The sequence below is a fragment of the Ornithorhynchus anatinus genome, chromosome 11 (genome assembly GCF_004115215.2).
Source record: "Ornithorhynchus anatinus isolate Pmale09 chromosome 11, mOrnAna1.pri.v4, whole genome shotgun sequence".
NCBI classification, from domain to species: Eukaryota; Metazoa; Chordata; class Mammalia; order Monotremata; family Ornithorhynchidae; genus Ornithorhynchus; species Ornithorhynchus anatinus.
This window is the reverse complement of record NC_041738.1, coordinates 10395911-10418158: the sequence shown is the minus strand read 5'-3', so window position 1 is coordinate 10418158 and position 22248 is coordinate 10395911. Positions and strand designations below refer to the sequence as shown.

The following is a 22248-nucleotide window of genomic DNA, read 5'->3' as shown; positions in this document are numbered from 1 at the left end:
CCCAAGTACATCGGCAACAGACCTGGCATTACAGTAGACTACCCTCTTCATGAATCACCAATCATTCGTACTTACTGAGTGCTTACTGGGTGCAGAGCACTGCACTAAGCACTTGAGAAAGTACAATATAACAGAGTTGATCGTCACGTTTCCAGCCTTCAGCGAGCTTACAGTATACAGGGGAAGCAGACATTAAAATAAATAAATGAAATTATGGATATGTACACAAGTGCTGTGGGTCTTAGAGAGGGGTGAATAAAGGGTGCAAATCCAGGCGCAAGGGTGATGCAGAAAGGAGCGGGAGAAGAGGAAGTGAGAGCCTAGTCCAGGAAGGCTTCTTGGAGGAAATGTACTTTTAATAAGGATTTTAAGGTGGGGAGAGTGATAACAGCACTCGGTGATGTAATGGTGTTATTAAAAAAAGTCAGCCTGAATCTGGAAATATGGCATACAAGAACTAAGAAATAGTCTTTCTGCTAATATCATGCATTGGTATGACAAGTCTAATGAGAACTGTGCTCAGTATGGATCACTGCATTTTTGACAGAAGTAAAGAAATTGGAATGAGTCCAGGGAAGAACAAAAAAAACTGATGAAAACGACTGAAACAGATCCATAAGGAAAACTTATAGGAAGTACATTTTTTAGCTCGAAGAAAAGAAAGCTGATGCGACAGCTTTATTCAAATAAATGAAGGGCCTTTCTGAGGGAGCTCCTAATCAGTTTTCTTCATGGCTACAGAGAAGGAAAGAGAAAATGCACACATTTTACATGCAGTAATTCACATTATCTGAAAATCCTTGCCCTTCGGGTTTCTTGACAATGAGATTTTCTCATAGTGTGCAAGTGGGACTATTAAATCTGCTGAGGAGCAACAATCACTTCTTCATACAGGAGAGCTACCATTAAGACATTAGCAAGACATTCCTGACCATGAAGGTGACATGACAACAGCACAAGTTACTTTGGAGCCTTCAAAAGAAGAGTAGAAAACCATCACCCTGGAGAGTTTAGTCTGTAGGCAATGGGCTGAAAAAGACATTGTGAAGTTTGTTTCCAGCTGAAGAATTCTGAGTTTAGAAAGAGAGCCTGGGAAATAGGTCCATTAAGGTACCAAAGATGCAGAAAATTGATTTTTAGAGCTGCAGGGAAGTACAGTATCCTTTGTTAATGTTGCACTTGTTGGACTTAAACTAGGTAGAAAATGGACTAATCTGAATTCAACATGCATTTTCCAGGTAAGGCAGTGTGCAGATGGAGTAAAATCTTACGCAAAGATGTCTCGAAACAATTCTTTTTCTGTTAGGTACGTAATATGATGCTGTATTGGGAACACCAAAGAATCAGCAGTGCTTCCTGCCCTGTCGGCCTTCTTTGCTAGACCAAAAGATGTGGGAGAATGCACAAGCCTTCCTCAATCAGATTTAGGATCCAAAGAATCTTAAATGAAATAATAATCCAGGGTTTGTTTCAGGCTGATGGACTTCCACTTCTTCCAAAAGCCTTTTATAAGATGTGGGTTGGCATCTATGTGAAGCAATCATGGGACTCTTATCCCATTAGAGTGTCAGCCACAGAGGCAGCTCCCTTGGCAGTTACATGCTGGTCAAAGGTAGCACAGCACAGGTCCATAAGCTGTAAACGCCTTGAGGGCAGGGATCTCATTTATCAACTATATTATGCTCTCCCAAGAGCTTAGGGCAGTGCTCAGCCAGTACTCTCCCAAGTGCTTAGTACAGAGCTCTGCACACAGTAAGTGCTTCATAAATACCACTGAATGAATAAACAACGCACAGTAGGCATTCAATATGTACTATCAGTTGACCATATGTGCACTCTCGGAGAGATAACAGAAGGACGGTGTAACTGACTCTCACATAATTCTCTCCTCTTCAGGTCAGACAGGACAGCTCAAAGGAGATTTGGGTTTTTCATGCCCAATGTGCACAGCTTGCTGGAGGCCTAAGGAGCCTGCCTCCATTTGGTGCCTTTGCGCTAGCCTTTGGCATAATTGGAAGGCATATCTATTTAAAAAGGGTTTTAATTCAATTTACTAGGAAAGATAAGATCCTTGCAAATTAATCTCTGTATTCATTCAGGCTGGTGACTCATGACATGCTAGTTTCCAAGCTCCCGGGAACCACCGGACTAAAGCTTTGGCTGCTAATTCTAACCATCCCTAAAGAGAGCTACTATTAAATTCATGTTAGAATTCTAAAGAGAAGATAGAATAAAAACAGACCCTAGCTATGCAGCCTCAGATTTCCTGACCCATTGGTAGTTGAAATTAATTGGACACGAAATACGGAAGGAAAGAAGCCGGCACTGATGGTTCACAAGATGATGACTTTCACCGTTCTTTTTGGCAGTGGCCCGGAAGCAAAGCGACCAAGTTGGGTTTTCACACCAAAGGCGTTTTGAGTCTCTGGAAATGCAATATGACAGTAAGGCGGCAAAAATTGAGGTGTCAGGGAAGGGAGAAAACTCCTCACAATTCCTGGCTCTCCATCAACTTTCTCCAACCCACATAACAGTTCTCATTTCTTGCTACATCCCAGCACACACTCTTCCTCTCTCCCTAACTCTCCACCTAACTGTACCTAGCTCTTGACTCTTGTCTTCTTCCTGTCACTCACACTGTTCTCTCAGTCTGGAACTCCCTCTCACGCAAATCCACCAGATCTCAGCATCTTCAAAAGCCCCCGGAATCCCTCCTTCTCCAGGAAGCTTCTTCCCATTGATCTGCAATGGCATGGTTATGACAAACCAACGGCTATGAGAAGCAGCATGGCCTAGCGGAAAGAGCCTGGGAGTCAGATGACCTGAGTTCTTATCCCGGCTCTGCCCACTGCACTGCCAATTGCTTGCTGTGTGACCTTCGGAAAGTCACGTAACTTCTCCGTGCCTCAGTTTCCTCAACTGTAAAATGGGGATTCAATACCTGTTCTCCCTTCTCATTAAGAATGTGAACCCTCATGTGGGAGTGGAACTGTGTCCGACTTAATCTGTACTTACCCCAGTGTTTAGAACAGTGTTTGACACATAGTAAGCGCTTAACAAGTACTAAAAAAAAACGTTATGCATTTTAACATAGCTATATAGCTATGTGTAAACACAGGTACAGAGATACACTTTTTTTTGGATTCTCATTTGTATATTCAATTACTTATTCTTCTCTTTCATCCTGTTATAGCTGGAATACTTCCTGTTACATCTTCCTATGCACGCTACATGTAAATACCCCTTTTCCTGCCTGTTTCCTCCACTGGTTTGCAAATTTATTTTGTAGTGCTCAACCAAATAGTGCAGTGCTTTGCATTCAGTAGGTGCTTGAAAATACCAACGATGGATTTAGACTGCATGTTCCTTATGGGCAAGGGCCATATCTACTAATTCTACTTGTATTTTACTCTCCCAAGTGCTTACTACAGTGCTCTGCACACAGTAAGTGCTCAATAAATACCACTGATTGATTGATCGACACCCCATGCTATCAGATGTTTAGAAAAGAGAGAAATTTTTGATCATTAAAAATATCAATTGCAATGAAATGATACCAAACTGTAACAGAACAATGTATAGTACCCCATTAACAAAGACTCTGTTTGAAATCATGTGAATTAAGCAGCAGTGTGGCTTACCAGAAAGAGCACGGGCCTGGGAGTCAGAGGCCAACTGCTGTGTGTCTGCTATGTGACCATGGGCAAGTCACGCAACTTTCCTGTGCCCAAGTTACCTCATTTATAAAATGGGGATCAAGACTGTGAGCTTAATGTGGGACATGGACTGTGCCCAATCTGATTATCTTGTATCTACCCCAGCACTCGGCGTGACCTAATGGAGAGAGCACAGGCCTGAGAGTTAGAAGGACTTGGGTTCTAATCCCTTCTCTGCCACTTGTCTGCTGGGTGACTTGAGGGAAGGCACTTCACTTCTCTGGGCCTCATGTACTACATCTGTAAAATGGAGATTAAGACTGTGAGCCCCACATGGGACATGGACTATGTCCAATTTGACTAGATTATATCTATCCCCGTGCTTAGTACAGTGCCTGCCACAGAGAAAGTGCTTAACAAATACCATTTTAAGAAAAAGTGCCTGGCACATAGAAAGTGCTTAAGTTGAGTGGAACATGGGACATTTTACATAAAGACATATGGACAAAAAGAACATATATCTTTGAAAAAAGCAACCCACTAAAATGCAGGCAAGGAAAGAACAATTGGAAAATTTGAGTAAATATATATCAGATGATCCAAAAAATATTCATTCTCTGGTGCTAAGGGAATTGTCCAAGAAAGGAACGGAATCATGGGAGAGAATTCCTGGAGAGCTGTAGAGCACTTAAGAGCTACCAAAGGTCTGCACATATGTAAATGTGGTACCAATTTTAGACAACAGGATTGTGCATTGAACTCCTTCATCTAGCTTACATTCCAATTGAACTGCAAGAGAAGAAAACAGCACTGTTTAGTGGATAGAGCACAAGCCTGGTAATCAGAAAGACCTGGGTTCTAGTCCCAGCTCTGCCACTTGTCTATGTGACCCTGGGCAAATCACTCAACTTCTCTGTGCCTCAGCTGCCTCCTCCGTAAAATGGGAATTAAGACCATGAACCTCATGTGGGATGGGGACTGTGTCCGTTCTGATTAACTTCTATCCACCCCAGCACTTAGAACAGTGCTTAGCACATAGTAAGTGCTTAACAAGTACCATAATTATTATTATTAAGAAAAACTAATGACTATAGAAGTGGACAGAAATCTCTACTTCAGTGGGTTGCCTTGGAAATTTTTATGACACCCCAATCATTTTCAATTAGATTTCTTAATCCGCAACTGATACCTTCAGACTTTAAAATGCAAATAGCAACTCTGCATTCTGATTTTCCTCAGTCCCTTTATTTCTTTGCCATAGGGGTTTAATTTTCCAATTATAAATCCTGCCATTTTCAAAAAACACCTAGTTACATTATGACATAACAGGATATCAGGCAATGGCCAATGACATTCCACTTAATCATTGCTATGAAGAACTCACAAAATGCCATAACAGAAATTTAACTGCCCAAGTTAATAATAATAATAATGTTGGTATTTGTTAAGCACTTACTATGTGCACAGCACTGTTCTAAGTGGTGGGGTAAATACAGGGTAATCAGGTTGTCCCACGTGAGGCTCACAATCTTAATCTCCATTTTACAGATGAGGTAACTGTGGCGCAGAAAAGTTAAGTGACTTGCCCACAGTCACACAGTTGACAAGTGGCAGAGCCATTTCTAAGCAACACAATTAAAAGTATTTTAAATCTCTCAGTATTCTGTATTATTTAATTATCTAGTAATAGTGCCTTAAATAGTGAGATCAAAATTGTACTAGTAATTGCATTTTTTGAACACCTACTGAATGCTCCGCTTTAGACTAGATTTTAAACACATTGAGAGCCAAGGCCTGTGTCTAATTCATTCAATAGTATTTATTGAGCGCTTACTAAGCGCTTGGAATGTACAAATCGGTAACAGATAGAGACAGTCCCTGCCCTTTGATGGGGTTACAGTCTAATCACGGGTTTACAGTCTAATCCCCACCTGTGTATTCTCTCCCAAGACTTAGCACATTGCTCTGCCAACTGTAAGCACCTAATAAAAACTCTTACTACTACTAAGTACTTAAGAAAGTACAAGAGAAGCAAATGACATGTTCCCTGCCCTCAGAGAGCTTTGCTCTAATGGCAGTCAGAAAGCTTTCAACAGCAACCACGGGTACTCAATGGAAAAATGTGAAATGATGGAATCATCTTAAACAAAGCTTGCCTCCAACTGGTCTGGCTAACTGTTGTATAAATGTAGGTTTTGTATGGGCTTGTTTTGATAACGATAATGGAAGCTCAGGGCAGGAGTGAAAGATGAGGCTCGACCCTGAGATCCCAGGACAGAGAGTCTGCATGAAGGAATTGATTATAGTATTAGGGTTTGTGCAGAGCCTCTGGTGTTCCCTTCCCGCCCAACTACTAGGGCGTGGAGTGCCAGGAGTGAATAGGCAGGCAACAGGGCCGCCTGTTGCAAAGGGCCCGCAAAGAATCCTCTCAGGCCCATGTTACTGCAGACCCGTAATAATAATAATTTATAATAATTATTATTATTGTATTTGTTCAGTGCTTACTATGTGCCAAGCACTGTACTAAGCACTGGGGTGGAAACAAGCAAATCGGGTTGGGCACAGTCCCTGTCCCATGTGGGGCTCACATTCTCAATCCCCATTTTACAGATGTGGTACCTACACCATAGTGCCAGTTTTGTTGATTCGTATTGTTGTATTTCTTTTCTTTGAGCATACAATTCTATACACAACAACTCCTTTCAACCTCCAAAACAACTTGCAACTGTTGAGAACTAGGTCTGTTATAGGAAATCTCTTCTTAGGTTATTTGCCATCTTTTTCCCTGCCTCCCACCACTAAAAAAAAAAAAAAAGTAAAAAATAATTGATCAAGCAATGGTAATTACTGAGCCTTTTTCATGTCATTTTCTACTGTTTCATTTTTGTTCCCACTCAGTCTCACGCCAAATGAAATAAAGTTCAGTGGGCCTGAATGTTTGTCTTTTTAAAGTACATGGAATTAGGGAAAAGCTAAATAGATTCTCATAGAAAACTTCACTACTGCTTTCGGTGTGGCACGCAGAAGTGAGGAAACTGAACAAGCTTATTTACCTGAAAAAGCAGAGCTCTAAGGACAGACTGATCCCAGTTTTGCTACTTTGAGGGGGTGAGGAGAGGGCGAGTGAACCGTCTCAGCCTTTGAGGATCAGATCGGCAGCTTTAGCTCCTATTTCCAACAGCATTTGGGGTAGGAGGGTCTACGCTACAGTCCCTAGAACTGTAAAGAGCAGGCTTTGGTCCCAGCAGGGTAAGGAAAGACCAGAGAGAGAACTCCAATGGAAGACTTGGCCCTAGAAAACTAAGTGGGCAGGAACGGAATGAAACTGAAACAGTGCTCTGCACACAGTAAGCGCTCAATAAATACAATTTTTAAAAAAAGGCTGCCCCAATACACGGATATGAGAAGGGGCTGAAGCATTCATCCATAAAGCATATTTACTGAGTGCTCGCTTACTGTCGGCAGAGCACTTTACTAAGTGCTTGGGAGAGAACAATACAATAAACAGACATGTTCCCTGCCTACAACGAGCTTACTGTCTAGCAGGTACTGTCCTCCTGCAACCAGGAGTGCCTACTTCTCATTTTCAGCGTGGGGTGACTTTGAGGAGGGGTGTCGAGAGGGTAGAGCACTGAAGTTGGGAGGGAGGAAAAATGGTACCTGAGGAGGGGGTGGGAGCTAGAAGCGGGAGGCATGACAGAGATGGAAGAGGAAAGTGAAAGAGGGCGAAAGGGAGAGTAAAGTCCAGGAATCAGTGTCAGGCTGTGGATTTTTTCAGCCTCACCACCCACCCTCTTTCCACCCGACCCGATCCACCCAGGCAGCTGGGGGATTCTCCAGGGATTCAGGGAGGGCAGAATTCCAGAGCCGCAGCCTTGATTTATAGCCCGGGGAGGGGTGGGGGCCGGGGGCGGGGGGAGGGCACAGCTCCAGCAGCTTCTGAGCCCTGGCATCTGCCACTGTCTCCATGCAAGCAGCAAGTGAGGAGAAGGAGGAGTTGCCACTCAAGCCACCAATAAATAGGGAGTCACAGGAGCCACTCCGGCCTGGGCAGGCTGGGGAGAGACTTGTCTCCAAGGGCTGTGGGGCTGGCTCTGTGAAAAAAGACAAGAAAAGTGGTAGTGGTCGCAGGAATTGCGGCCTCCTCTTCCCCACGTTTTTCAAAAAAAGTTATTTGTTGAGCACTCCCTGTGTGCCAGGCACTAGTCTAAGCACTGGGGTAGATACAATCCGGTTGGACACAATCCCTGTCCCACATGGGGCTCAGATTCTTAATCACCACCTTACAGATGAGGAAACACAGGCACAATGAAGTGAAGTGACTTGCCTGAGGTCACACAGCAGACAAATGGCAGAGCCAGGACTAGAACCAGAGTCCTTCCGACTCCCAAGACTGTGCTCTACCCACTAAAACAGGTTGCTTCCTTTCCCTTCCTCTTCCTAGCTCCCAGGGAGTCTGATGTGAAGTTGCCTCTTCTGGCTTGCCTGCTCACCCTGTCCAAAAAGCCATAAGGGAGAAGGTAACGGTTTGGCCCTTTAGGTATGCTACTTGTAGGCAAGGAACTATGCCTACCAACTCGGTTGCACTGTACTCTCCCAAGCACTTAAAACAATGCTCTGTATTCACCAAGCGCCTCATAAATGCAATTGATTGATTGGCATTCCCATAAAGGGCATATTCTCCTTCAAACACATAATGTCAACGCCTGTGTTTCCTGCATGGAATCTTACATTCAAAGAGCAGACAGATTTTATATCCCTCAAGCAGTGTGGCCTTGTGGATAAAGCACAGGCCTGAGAGTCAGAAGGACTTGAATTCTAGTCCTGGCTCTGCCACCTGTCTGCTGTGTGACCTCAGTCAAGTAACTTCACTTCTCTGTGCTTCAGTTCCCTCACCTACAAAATGGGGATTAAGACTATGAGCACCTTGTGGGATGTGGACTATGCCCAATCTGATTAGCCTGAATCTACGCCAGCACTTGGTACAGTGCCTGGCACATAGTAAGCATTTAACAAATACCCTAAAAAAATAACACTCCAAAATGCAAAAGGGTTTAAAGTCATTCATGGAGATTACTGATCCCACAATCTCCTTCCCTGGAGCAGCAACCTGACTGCCTGCAGCAAACTGCTTCTCTTCCTGCTTTATGGCTTTCCTCCCTGAGCCTTACTCCCTCCCTCTTTGAGGAGCACAGTTCTACCATTTTTCCTCCCAAAATCGTGGACACATTCATCTTCCAGGCAGACAGATCTCATTTTTTCTTTCTCTGGAGGGGGAAGTTTACACTTGGGAAGACAAAAAGAGAGCTGAGAGAGTCATGTCCTGAGAAAGGATGAGAGCCATCATTCTAGACCACATCTCCATTTGGAGAAGTCTCAGAAGGTGAATTTGTGATTTCTCAACATCTAATCACATCACTCCTCCTTTGTGTGGGAAAGACTGAAATGACTAATGTTCTGTTATGTAATCACCTTAGGTAATATAGAGGATGGGTTTTCTCCAAGCAACTGTCAAATAGACTTTTTTTCTTCCTGGTGTTGCTAAATAGATGATACAGCTAGTTTCCTAAAATTCCAATCCACCAAATTATTTGTTTTAAATGAAGGTTTGGAGAGGGCTATATGACTACACATTAGCCTGATTAGTTGACTCCTGTGATCCCTTGATTTCTACCAATCCAAGAGCTCAGTTCCAGCGAGCTCAATTGCAATAGCATAAAACCTGCTCCTCTGGCTTGTGGAAATGAGGGGAATGTGTTGGCTAGAGGGTGGACAGCAGCATCCTTGGTAAGTGTTTAGTACTGTGTCTTGTACTTTGTAACCTCTCAATAAATACCACTGACCAATCCTTGGTGGATTACTAGGTACCCTGGAGAGGTCTTTGGTCATCCACAAAAAAGTGCTGCTTATTAGCATATATATGAGGCCCTCTGCTGCAGCTGATGATGACTTAAATAAAGCCCTGCCTGGGCCTACTCCTCCAGGCTCTGTTCCTGTCCCCTATCGGCCCGCCTCCTGCCTTCCAATTTTGGAGAAGGGAATCTCAGGACATGTCAGTGGGTGGCAGAACAGGAAAGAGAAAAACGAGAACACTCAGGCTACAAATTCTAATTTCAGTGATCATTCCCCCTTGACATCGGTGCCCATCCCTCCCTCTCCACCTCAGCGGGAATGAGGACAAATGCTGGCATGAGGTCAGAACATCAGGGCTAGGGGGTGGTCACTGCTGTTCACACTGTTGATCACTGAGGACCTCTACCTGGGGACGAGGAACATGAAATTGCTTTTATCCTTAGTCACATTATTCCGAAGCTTCCATGGGATTTATTCTTGTCCTTGAATTTGTATACCATTTTCCTGTTCTTTATTGTCTCACCTTTCCTTATGTGCTCGTTGCCAACCCTGGTCCTGCTTATTCTTAGACTATGAGTGCCCTTGACGGTTAAGGACTGCAGCTAGTTGACGTCTGTGTACTTTTTCCCCGAGCTAAGCACAGTGTTTTGCATACAGTCGGGGCTTAATAAATACTAATACAGTCATTACACTGTACCCGGAAAATTACCCAAGAACAGACGATGTAATCAAAATGGACATATGTAAGCCATCTGCAAAGTTTAGACAAAATCCTTATGACTTCTCTCATTTTCACTTTCGGCTACACCCTTAATTGGTTCCATGATAACAGTGTTTATCAAAGGAGTGTTATACAAAATATGGCTTCACAGGAAATGATTCAAAGAGCATTAAGGCATTCCCAAGATCCAAAACATTGAGCAAAACCATGTAAACACAGCAAAAAACAGTGATATGCAACATGAGGCAGTAAACGATCAATCATTGGTATTTACTGAGAATTACTGTGTGCAGAGCACTGCACTAAGTGCTCGGGAGGGTACAGAATTGGTAGTCATGCTCCCTGCCCACAATGAGCAGTTCCCTGATAAAACAGCAATGCAAATTTGTACCAATAATAAAAGATTTTGAATTATATTCTTTTGGGGTACCCGAGTAAATACTCATTTTCAAAAAAGCATTATCGTTCTCATCATATTCTGCTAAAAGCACCAAGTCCTAGCGAGTTCTACTTTGTATGCTAACTATATCTGTCATCAACTAATGCCAAATTGCAAAGGCTTTAATTACTCTATTCAAGTCAGTAAAAATACCTCAAAAGCAGGGTGAAGGAAGGTGCGCAAGCCAAGATAAACTTCCTCAAGTTATCTCGAAGTGAGAGAAACTATAAGAAGTATCGGCAATGTTTACAGCTCTAGAATGGAAGCTCGTTGTGGGCAGGGAAAATGCCTAACAACTCTGCTATACTGTACTCTCCCAGGTACTTAGTTCAGTGCTCTGCCTACAGGAAGTGCTCAATAAACACGACTGAGTGATTGAAATTCAATAATCCTATAATAAATAGCACCCAAAGAAGAGCATTATAAGGCAAATCCCCTGTCTTTTGATGCAGCTAGCACTTGGGAACACTCTTTATGAGGAAGTTGAGCAGTATATTTATGCGAGGCTTAAAAAGGAGAGCCTAGGCTTTCCGGACAGGTCAGAAGTTGTGGAGACCCTTCATCTGATCAGACAAATGAGTGGAACCCAGAAAATCAATACAAGGGTGAAAAATGGTTCAGGGAAAAGTGTGCATAAATCACTCCCTATGGTCTGGATTAGAGGCCTTTCCAAATATCTCACGCTGAATAATTTACAAGTAAATTCAGACTTGCGGAATTTATGCCTCTTCAAAATGTGTGGCATGGATACACTGACAAATAATAATTGCTGGTATTAAGTGCCCACTCTGTGCCAGGCACTCTGGTAGACACCCACCCCAGATAACCACATCAGAAATAGTCCCTGCTCCACTCTGGGCTACAGTTTAAGAGGGAGGACAGGTAAAATACTCATTTTCCAGGGACTAAGAGGTTAGGTGATTTGCCCAAGGTAACAAAGCAGGCAAGCGGTTAGAACCTGAGTTTCCTGACGCCCAATTCTGTGCTTCTTTCTAATAGATATTAGTGCAATTTATTTCCAGCCAGCTTTGTCATCTGACAACAAAATATGCTTCAACAACTCAGAAAAGTGGTCTTCTGAAGAGGCTGGGTCTGAACTGTTGCTGAAAAAACATTTCTGTCTGAAGTCTTGGTTTTCCATTAGACCATTAGAAGGCCTTACTTGCAAATAAAATGATTTAATGCTTGGGGTGTCTTTTTACCTGAATTTTTAGTTTGCAAAAGTGAAATTTCATTGTCAATCATATTTATTGAGCACTTACTGTGTGCAGAGCACTGAACTAAGTGCTTGGGAGAGTACACTATAACAGAGTTGGTAGACAGGTGCCCTGCCCACATTGAATTTACAGTTTAGAGGGGGACACATTCACTCTTCGTTTGGGGAAGGGAATGTCACTGTTAATTGTTATTCTTTCCCAAGAGCTTAGTACAGTCCTCTGTACAAAGTAAGTGCTTAATAAATACGATTGAATGAATTCAGAGGGAATAATCTGTTTGGTGGAAAGAACTACCCTTTTCATAAAATTCATGGAAGGTATGAGTATAAATTCGGGAACAATTTTGAAACAGCTATTGAAAAGGCACAAAGAACAGGTACCCAGGAATGCAAGTAAAAGGGAGAAATGCCTACCACTCCTTTGCACATCCCCTCTATCCACAGAGATGGGAGTAGACAGGGCTACTTTGTTTCAACTGCTCTGCCCCACCGACATCTCTTTCACTATCAGCAGTGAAATTCGATAGCCCAATCATAAAATGGTGCTTCAGATCTGCATCATGTAGAAACAATGCTGCTCAGGAAATGTTTCTCAAAGGTCTCCAATTCCAGGGAAATTAAAGCACACTCGGTTCTCCTCCAACGTGAGGACTGCGTTCTTATAAAACCTCACGTTCAAGGAAACTCACACTGCAGTATTCACTCATGGCGATGCCGCGGGCATGGGCACTGGCAGTTTCTTCTGATAACACAGCAAGCCCCAACAAGCTCACATTTTTGGAAGAACATTCCCTAATTCCCTTATCACTTTCTAGCCACAGTACATATAGAAAGCACCCATTACAGCAGAAATGAAGAGTTTAGGTGACTAGCCCAGACGACCCGGCATAGCAGACTCAGGCAGTCACAAAACCCAATTAAAACACAAACACACACACACACACTCTCTCTCTTTTTCCTGGCTATTTAACTAACTTCAAAAATATGATGGAAATCTTCTTTCAGGAAACTCCTAACTTCACAATCATTGCACAGACATCCGTTACAGCTTCTACGCATCACAACATTTCCTTCACTGGAATCAGAAACAGATCAGCATTTATTCATCTGTAACGTGTTCATATTAGGAGGCAATTATTAGATAGCCATTGGTGATGAGTGTCGATGAGAATTTTAAAGAAATCCGACATTATCCACTTTTACCGAACAGCCTTAGAAGGCTGAGAATAAAAGAGCTTCTACCTCCTCCTCCTTTTCCTCCACCTGTTCATCTTCCTTTTCCTCCTCCTCTGACAGTCCTAGGCAGGCGCCCCCAACCTCCTCCCACCCTGGCCACCAGGCCCTCACGCATACCAGGGGTGGCGGCTTCTCCTGGGGCTCCAGAGTTCCAGGCGATCTCTAGCACTTCCAACACTATTTCTGGTTCCTGTCTGCGTCCTGGCTCCCCTGCCATTCCCCTGTCTGCTGCTGTTAAGAGAGGGAAGGGGCCCCAAGAGATGGGGAAGAGGGGAGGAGAGTCGGAAGGGGCAGGGCTGGAATCTGAGAACTGTGGCCTCAATGCAGAAGAGCAACGGGGACTACTGCAGAAGCACCAGGGAGACCTGAGCCGAGGAAAAAGTGGTAGGTGTATCACTCCTTTCCCTGAAGGATTGGCATGGCAACCATTTTCGGTTGCTATTGCGTGGCAGGACAGGTTTCATCTCTTAAAGGAGGTTTGGTGGGTTTTTTTCCTTGAAAAACGGAGGAAGGCACCCAATAAACTGTCTCATTGACTCTGTTCGGCATATCTGTCAATGTTGAGTTGGTCCATCCTGAGGGGAGACTTGACCTTTTCCTCCAGCTCCTTCTGGCTCCTCTCACAATTTCAGCTCTATAAATGCCCAGGAAAGGAGAAAGGTTTAACTCCTAAACCAGAAATTCAAGTGAATGCTCCAAAATCATGGGAAATGTTATGGACATCTAATAATCCAAAATGATTAAAGCTGGCTGTGATATGAAAGGAAAAGACAAGATTTTAAGCTAAATTTTCCATGACCAAATGGCCTCAACTCTGTTTCTCCTTGCCTGTACCATTCTCATCTCCATCCCATCGAACTACTTTAAGACAAGGTCTAATTAATCCACTTTACATTTTAGGTCATGGCTTTGAAATGCAAGTTCCAACCAAAATGGTTCTGAGCCTCTTAACGCTCACGTGGCCAATCTGGAGCTTAAAATCCACACCCTCATCCATCCATCTGGGAGTCATTCTAGGTTTCTCCCCTCCTTTTCCACGTTTGAGTCCACATGTCTGGGCACGTCCTGACAAACCTCTCGGCTGCACTCAGCCTGAGCTCAGATTTACTGGTGAAGTTCCTCTTGTCAGAGAGGACCAGAGCTCAGTAATCATCCCTGGTCGATCGCTCCATCTGCCCCAAGCCATCCTGGAAGGTGGGGCTGAGAGGCGCTGTTCGGTAACAGACGAGTCGCAACAACTGCTAGATGGCAGTCTGATGGGCAGCCCAGTGATGACGTGACTCCTAGTGATGACTACTAGACATCCTGATCTAGGAAGCACATATTTGGGGAAGTGACTTGTGGGCATTTAACTGATCAAGCAGTAGCATTTACTGACCACTTACTGCATGCAGAGCACGGTACTACTGCTTGGGACAGTACATTACAGCAGAACTGGTAGACACACTCCCCGCCCACCAGGAGCTTACAACCTATAAAAAGGTTTGAGAAGCAGCGTGACCTAGTGGGTACAGCATAGAGATGGGAGTCAGAAGGACCTGGATTCTAATCCCAGCTCTGACACTTGTCTGCCATGTGACCTTGGGCAAGTCACTTCTCTTCTCTGTGCCCTCTGTTCCCTCATCTGTAAAATGGGGATTAATAATGTGAACCCTATGAGGGGCAGGGACTCTGTCCAACCTGATTAACTTGCATTAATCCTAGCACTTAATATAGTGCCTGGCACACAATAAGCACATAACAAATACCACTTAAAAAACCAGAAATATACTATGCCCTATTCTCCCACTTGAGCAGGAGGAAGGAGGCCTAAATGTGTAGTGGACATCTCCTATAGGTTTAGGGGATGAAAGGGGGGCCAGGTGGGGAGAAGAGGGATGGGCAGAATTGGAGTCCTGCCACTAGGCTCGGAATAGAGAAGCCATCCTGCATCCCGATGCAGTGTGTTCCTGCAGACCCCCAACAGGGTGTAAGTACGAATGGTTCCTGGGCCCACATGGAACCAGCCAGAATAAACCCTGTCCCTTTGAGGTGCATTGGTAAGAGCACACAGAGGTCCTGGGGTCTTTGAGTCCCTTGATGGCTTGGAAAATCTTGCCTCCCTCACCAGGCCCTTCTGGAATTCATCCAGCCTTGCCCAAGCCAGCTTCTGGATTTAGGGATCCAGCCAGGGAAACTGTGCCAATCTCCAGGAATGGTCAGACAGGGCAATGCTTGTAGAAGTAGTGAGTACTTATTGAGTGCCCGCTCGATGCGATGCACTGTAATACATGCATGGGAAAGCCCAACCCAAAGAGGTGACAGTGTTCCCCACCCAGAAGGAGCTTCCTCTATAAGATGGAGTTGGGCTAGATCTGAGGAACAGTAAGACTTTAAAATGTAAATCTGTTTTCTTCTCTGGGGAAACTGGGAGACGGTGAAAGAAAGGAGGACTTTTGTCCATGGTTGAATCGCTGAACCACCAAAAAGCTTAGAGACTTTGGCGTGACTGCTTGCACTTGCCATAAGCTTAGGGCATTCACAACTGGACCAGAAACCTTCCAAGTACCCTGTATTTTTCCAAAACGCTTTCACATCAACCCATATAACATTTTGCCCTCACAACATCCCTATGAGGCAGAGAAAGGCAGATATTATCCCTTTTTTACAGTTGGGGAAACTGAGGCCTAGAAAGGCCAAGGTCACAGGACAGGCTAGTGAGGGGAGAACTGGGATTTGAACCCAGGTCACCTGACTCCCAGCCCCAAGCCCTTTCCAACAGCTCTTTTATATCTGGACCTGGGTGGGCTTTTTGAGAGAGTCAGGAAAGAGCATTAAGAAGCTGACTGTCCCTTCATGACTCTAAGGGCTGCATCCCCTAGGGCTCAATCAGCAGTTTCAGCGATGATGATGGCATAAAAAACAGAGTGATGGAAAGGTTTTTAGCAAATAAATGGATAAAATGCAACTAATCCCATTCTGCTGCTCCCTGAGGAATTCTGAAGTTTTGGAAGGAGTGGATCTTGAAGAGGAAAGGCGCAGCAGAAACAGGAGAGAGAAACCTCACAACTACGAGACAAAAGAGGAAAGGACAAAGAGGCAAAACCATGCTCCAGCCAAGCTCCTTTTTTCCCAATAGTACTTGTTAAGTGCTTATTATGTGCCAAGGATACTACTAAACTCTGCAGCAGATACAAGATAATTGGGTTGGAAACAATCTTTGTCCCAAATGGGGCTCACAGTCTTGACTCCTATTCTGCAGAGGAGGTAACTGAACCAAAGAGAAGTGAAATGAGTTGCCCAAGGTCAGTCACACTGCAGACAAGTGGAGGAGCCAGGATTAGAACCCAGGTCCTCTGACGCCCAGGCCGCGCTGCTTCTTTCCTCTAGGCCACGCTGCTTCTCAACGTAGCTACTTCCTTTGATTGACATTTCACTGACTCACTGATTGTTTGGCCATCTTAAATGAGAATGTGTGTTTCTCCCAGAGCAATGAACAGTGCTGACCATGACGCAAGTTCCTCTGGCACTCTCTGGAATGACATTTGCATGCTTGTCAGATGGGAGAGTCTACACCATGGTTCCGGCCATCATGACAGCTGCCCCGGGAATGGGGTGACTCTGGGGGCAGTGCTCCAGGCATGGCTCGCTAGCCAGAGGGGGGGCATCCTAGGAAGTGCAGAAGACACAAACAGCGACCCGTGGCTCAAATTTGCCTCAAATGCCTTCGGGATGATGGAAATTTTGTGTTTTGGGCTTCCCAACTTGTGCTCATTTTCACACCATTTTGCAGATTATGAAATGAACAAAGCAAATCTGCTTTTCAGCTTTGTCGGCTAATAGTGCATAACTGTTTCCTATACACGCTATTTCTTTTCATCTAATTAAATGACTGCAGCTAATGTTCCCATTTGGGTTAATGTATGTAGTACATGATACCCCCTCCACCTTCACTGAAGGCAAAAGAGAAAACAGGCTGAAAGTGCCACAGGGGAGAAAAGGTTAGCTATAAGGAAGAACTTCATTAAAGCGGGGACTCTTTCTTTTTAAGTGCTTACTATGTGTCAAGCACTGTTCTAAGCATTGGAGTAGATAGAAGCTTATCAGCTTAGTCACACCCCCTGTCCCACATGGGGCTCACAGTCTAGGTTGGAACCTCAAATGATATTCTGAGGAATCTCTTTTTGGAGGGTTTAAAAAAATAGGCTCTTGTGATTCGGTACTTTTATATTTCAGTACACTGTCTTGCTTATACACTAAGTGCTATCCAAGAGGACATTTATTTGTATATGTTTCTTTAGCACTGGTGCATATATAGCATCAAAATCCACCAATCAATCAATGGCATTTATTGAGCACTGTGTAGAGAGCATGATAACTAAGTTCTTTGGAGAGCACAATTCAGTAGAGTGGTAGACATGTTTCCTAAGAGGAACTCACAGCCTAGAGGGGGAGAGAGACATTTAAATAAATAACAGACATGTCCATAAGTGCTGTGGGACTGAGGGTGGGGTGAATATCAAGTAGTTGAAGGGGACAGATCCAAGGGCAAAATTATGGGCTTTGTAACTTCCCAGTCCCTCCGCCTACATACAGGGATATAGTAACACCAAAAATTGGTAAGTAATGGAGATGTTTCCAGCCCCTATTCACTTTGGTACTATAATCAACCAATTAATCAGAGAAGTAGAGTGGCCTAGTGGAAAGAACACAGACTTGGAAGTCAGAGGACCTGGGTTCTAATCCCAGATCTGCCACTTGTCTGCTGTGTGACCTGGGGCAAGTCACTTTACTTCTCTGTACCTCGGTTGCCTCATCTGTAAAATGGGGACAAATGGGGATGAAGATCGTGAGCCCTCTGTGGGTCAGGGACTGTGCCTGACCTGAATATCTTGCATCTACCCCAGTGCTTAGTACAGTGTTTAGCACACAGTACATGCTTAACAAATACCACAATTATTAATATTGAACACATATTATGTGCAAAACTAAGCTCTTGGGAGAGTACACTACAACAGAGTTGGCAGACTTGTTCCCTGCCCACAATGAGCTTCCAGACTACAGCCTTAGTTACCCCAAAACTGAACACTTGGGCATCCTTAAAAATGTAAGGAGAGAGTCGCTTTTTCTTGAAAAAATCTTCAGTCCTGTTATAATAGGCTGAGGTGGATTCAAGAAATCTAGGCAAAGCAAAGTAGAATTTTGCTGCCTCAGTCCATTTTGCCTGCCACTATTCCAACATGGCCAGGCTATTTGGCCGTTAAGAAAACTTGACATTGCTGTCACTCCAGATCTGCACCCCCAGGCAGCTGCCGCCTTTGCTTGTGTCTAAAGTGAGTCCTGGATCAGAGCTCTAATTACATATTGTGTGTGAAAACGGGAGTGAGGGCCCAGTGTCTTTGAAACTCCAGCTCCTTCCCTTGGACAGCTTTTATAGGGTGCTCTGGCTGGATGCCCAACATGACAGTTTTCCCCTTCACTCCACGGGCCCTGGAGGTAAGTCCAGCTCCAGCCTGGAGGATGGGGACAGGTGGATGGACTGGCCCAGGATCTGCTTCCCTCAGGAGAGGCCCCAGGAAGAATCGGCCTCTAACTTTTACAATCCCAGAATTCCTCTGGGTCTGAGCTGGCCACCGGGTGTAGTCGTTTGCAACCTGATTTCTCTGGAGGACAAGTCAGGGAGTGCAGTGCACTTCATCACAGCTGCATTAAAGCTTCATCTTTCTGGAGCCAGTGGGAGGAAAGAAGAGGCTGCAAACTGGGGGATAAAAGGGTCTAACCTACCCTAGTTTGGCCCAACTCCCATCCTCTTCCCTGGCTCAGCCATGATTCCCAGAGGCCAGGCACAGGTCCATGCTACCCTTTTTAGGCGGCTCTCCATGGCTAACTGCCTGAAGGTTTAGGCCTTATTTGTTTGCACCTAGGGTAATGGCCCTGAGGATCACAAGAGGAGGACCGACCCTCTCTTCAGCAGGTGATTTGGGGCCAGGCCAAGTGATCCAGGGCCAGCCCAAGTGATCCAGAGGCTGCTGTGGATTGCAGCAGATTTCCCTAGGGCGGGGCTGGATCCCAACCTCTGAAGAAAAGAGGGGAGCAGAAGGAATTTGGAGATAGGTGGCTTTTGCCTCGCACCATTTTCTTACTTCAGTTGACACGTATAAGCTTTTTGCCCTTTCAAGAGACGGGAAAAAAAATCCCCACAAAGTTTCAGAGACCCAGTTTTCAATGGCAAAGATAAATGATAACCATTTTGCTCCAGTCTCTGCCTGCTCCATTTATTAGGGGCATCCATCACAAGTCTTGGGCCATTTCAGATGGCCCAGAGGCACCAAGAGAAATTGAAGTTGAAATGGAAATCTGCATTCAGAAATTCCTCAATATGTAGTTTTGGCAATTAAGCAGTTGATCTTCCTTTACTCTATGTGAAACTGTTGAATCTGGGGCCCTTAAACCTATTTTTTACCAAACTAAAGCCTCTACCTTTAGAAGATAATTCTGTTTTATCTCCACAGACTACGCACAGAGAAATGCTGAATACAGTGTAACCTAACCAGTCTGCAATAGGGGAAGGACTCCCAATCTATGGGAAAAAGATTTGCCAGAAGAGGAGCCAGGGGAATAACACACATCTCTTCAAAGCCCAGGAAACAATAGCTTTTTTTCCCCTTACACTATGATAATTTGAAAAGGGTCTTTAGACACAGCACTCCCATGAAAATCTTTACCATTTCAATCAGAGCGCATTGCCTGAAGTGAGTAGTGGAAATATTACCATTTCACTAGGGATAAAATAAACAGATGTGAAATGCTTCAGCTGCTTAAGAAATAAGTGGGGGCGGGAGACACAGACTCTTTTAGTTCCTGAAACCAGGATTACAGGTTCCTGCTTTGCTAACTCAAGCCTGTAAAATCCGAGGAGGGTTGCTGAGTCGTCCATGTAAAATATGTGGAATTTCCTAAGATCTGCAAGGAAGTATAAAGGGTGCTATTTCTCTGTGATGCCCAAATACCTCGACAATAAAAATTTGACTATCTCTATTAACTTGGTCAATAATAACAACCTTCAGTGGACTAATTTTGAAGACTATTTGCTCACAGCAACTTGGGGGGGGGGGGGGGGTGGAGCGAACACATCAGATCTGACTGTACACAAACTAAAAATATCCCCTGGCGGTGTTTCTTCAATATCTCGTAAAGCCCCAGGGGTTCTTACCTTTTGTCTGTGCCCCCGGTTTTGCTGGACTTGACTGTTGCCGGCAGTCGAAACCAACGGGGTTCCTCAGTCAGCACGGAGCTGCATTCCGGGCTGAACCTTTCAGCCGGAATCAGAGCCAGGCGGCCTCAGAGGCCATTTCCACCCCGGGATGTCTTCGGGTCAAATCTTTCCGGGTCCCTAGGCCCCAGATGAGTTGTCGAACCCTCCCCCCTCCCTCTCAGCCAGCCGTTCTCATGGCCTGTCTTTCGTTCCCCGATCGTTGATCTGTCGCGTAGCTGGTCTCCCCGGTCCTGCTCTGCTCCTCACGGCTCACCACTTTGCAGTGCCAGAGAAACGCCCCCGCGGACGCTCCCACTTGTGGAACAGGCTCCGCTGCTGTGGCTCCACCCTGCTGCCACCCCAGCTCAGGTGAGGCTTTTCTGCTCAGCAAACACACCCCCTTTCCTCCCACACCGTAGATCTACAGTGACCTTCACACCACTCTGTATTTCGGTTGGCATTGATTGCTTTAGGGCCAAGCGGCAGGAGGGGCAATTTATACAAGGGACAGGGGTCCCCATCCAAAGGAGGTAAGAAACGTTAATGAGCAAACAGGAAGCTAAAGCAAGCAGAAAGCTGACTCACTAGGTCACACACAGAAACACAAAGAGGGATCTTCTCATCCCTTCCCAGCCCAGCACTATAACTGGGCAGGGAACTGGATTCCGGGAGCTGTCTGCCAATGGACCCTTGCAGAAAAAAAGGCTCTTCCACAATCCAGAAACGACTACAGAGCAACTAGAAGGTTGTTCATGCTGCTCCTCGGTCTCTTAGTTCACTTTTTTACCTTACTTACAAGAGCAGTTATTCATTAGCAACTGTGACTAACGTCCACTATGTTGGTCTACAGTATAGGTCCAAAGTACAGTTCCTTAGAATTGGTGAGCAGAATTAAACTGAAATTTTAAAACTAATTTGCCTATTTCCAAACTATTTGGTTAGCACACTGTTCAGCTGGTCTGAACACGACCACTGATTTACATTTAAAAAGGATATTTAATAATAATGATAATAATATAATAATAATAATCATGGTATTTGTTAAGCACTTATTTTATGCCAGGCACCGTCCTAAGTGCTCAAGTGAATACAAACAAATCGTGATGGACACAGAACCTGACCCACATGGGGCTCACAGTCTCAATTCCCATTTTACAGATGAGGTAACTGAGGCAGAGAGACGTGAAATGACTTGCCCAAGGTCACATAACAGACAAGTGGCGGAGCCGCGGAGCCATTTAGCAATTAGTACAGTACTCTGCACACCCCAAGTGCTCAACAAATACTACTGATTGATTAGGGGAAAAGTGGGCAGGATGAATTGCGGGAAGAGAATGGAGGGTTTACTCACTACAAGAAGTTACTTTCAGGCAACACTTTGTTTCTTCCCAATCTGGAGTAAAAACCAACCTGACTATATTGTCCCCGTCCCCCCCCCAAATTAACTGCCTTTGAAATTGGTCCTTGACATGTTTTAATATCTTCTAAATTTACAGAGAGGAGATTATCACTTTTAAACTCAAAGTAGGTAATGTTGCACTGACAAGAAACTCATCGTTTACTGCTTCTCCTGTAAATTCGTAGAGAGAGAGTAGTCTTGAAATCCAGAAGACAATCCTGATGACCAATAAAGAGGAGAAATTTACTGGAGGATTCCAGAAGGAAGGATTCCAGACCTGAACACATGTTACAAGTGAGATGGTGTAATTTTGCTGATTGGGGCAGCTGGGGACCAAGAATCTTGTTCTACAGCTACTCAGATTCTTGGATTCATTCACACAGTGGAGAATGCAAAACGAAGTTTCTTTCACAGCTGCACCACTAAATGCCCAAACCCTTGGTCAGAAAAAGGGGTGGAAGGGAGGGGAAAAGAGAGAATACTGCAGTCACACC

General features: G+C 44.6%; 1 protein-coding gene across 11 annotated transcripts in view; it reads right to left on the bottom strand.

Moving 5' to 3' along the window:
• ARHGAP32 (Rho GTPase activating protein 32) overlaps positions 1 to 22248 on the bottom strand; it is a 368820-nt gene that overhangs the window by 54557 nt on the left and 292015 nt on the right. The window contains exon 1 of one of the 11 annotated variants that reach the window (XM_016227791.3): positions 20314 to 21063. The exons of 9 other annotated variants lie outside the window; for them this stretch is intronic. Coding sequence is in view for 1 of the 2 variants with exons in the window: in XM_029074546.2 (XP_028930379.2) it covers positions 13239 to 13338 (100 nt within the window). In the remaining variant the exon portion in view is untranslated. Of the gene's footprint in view, positions 1 to 13238; positions 13365 to 20313; positions 21064 to 22248 lie in introns of those variants that run through there. One more of the 11 variants, XM_029074546.2, reaches the window with a different exon arrangement.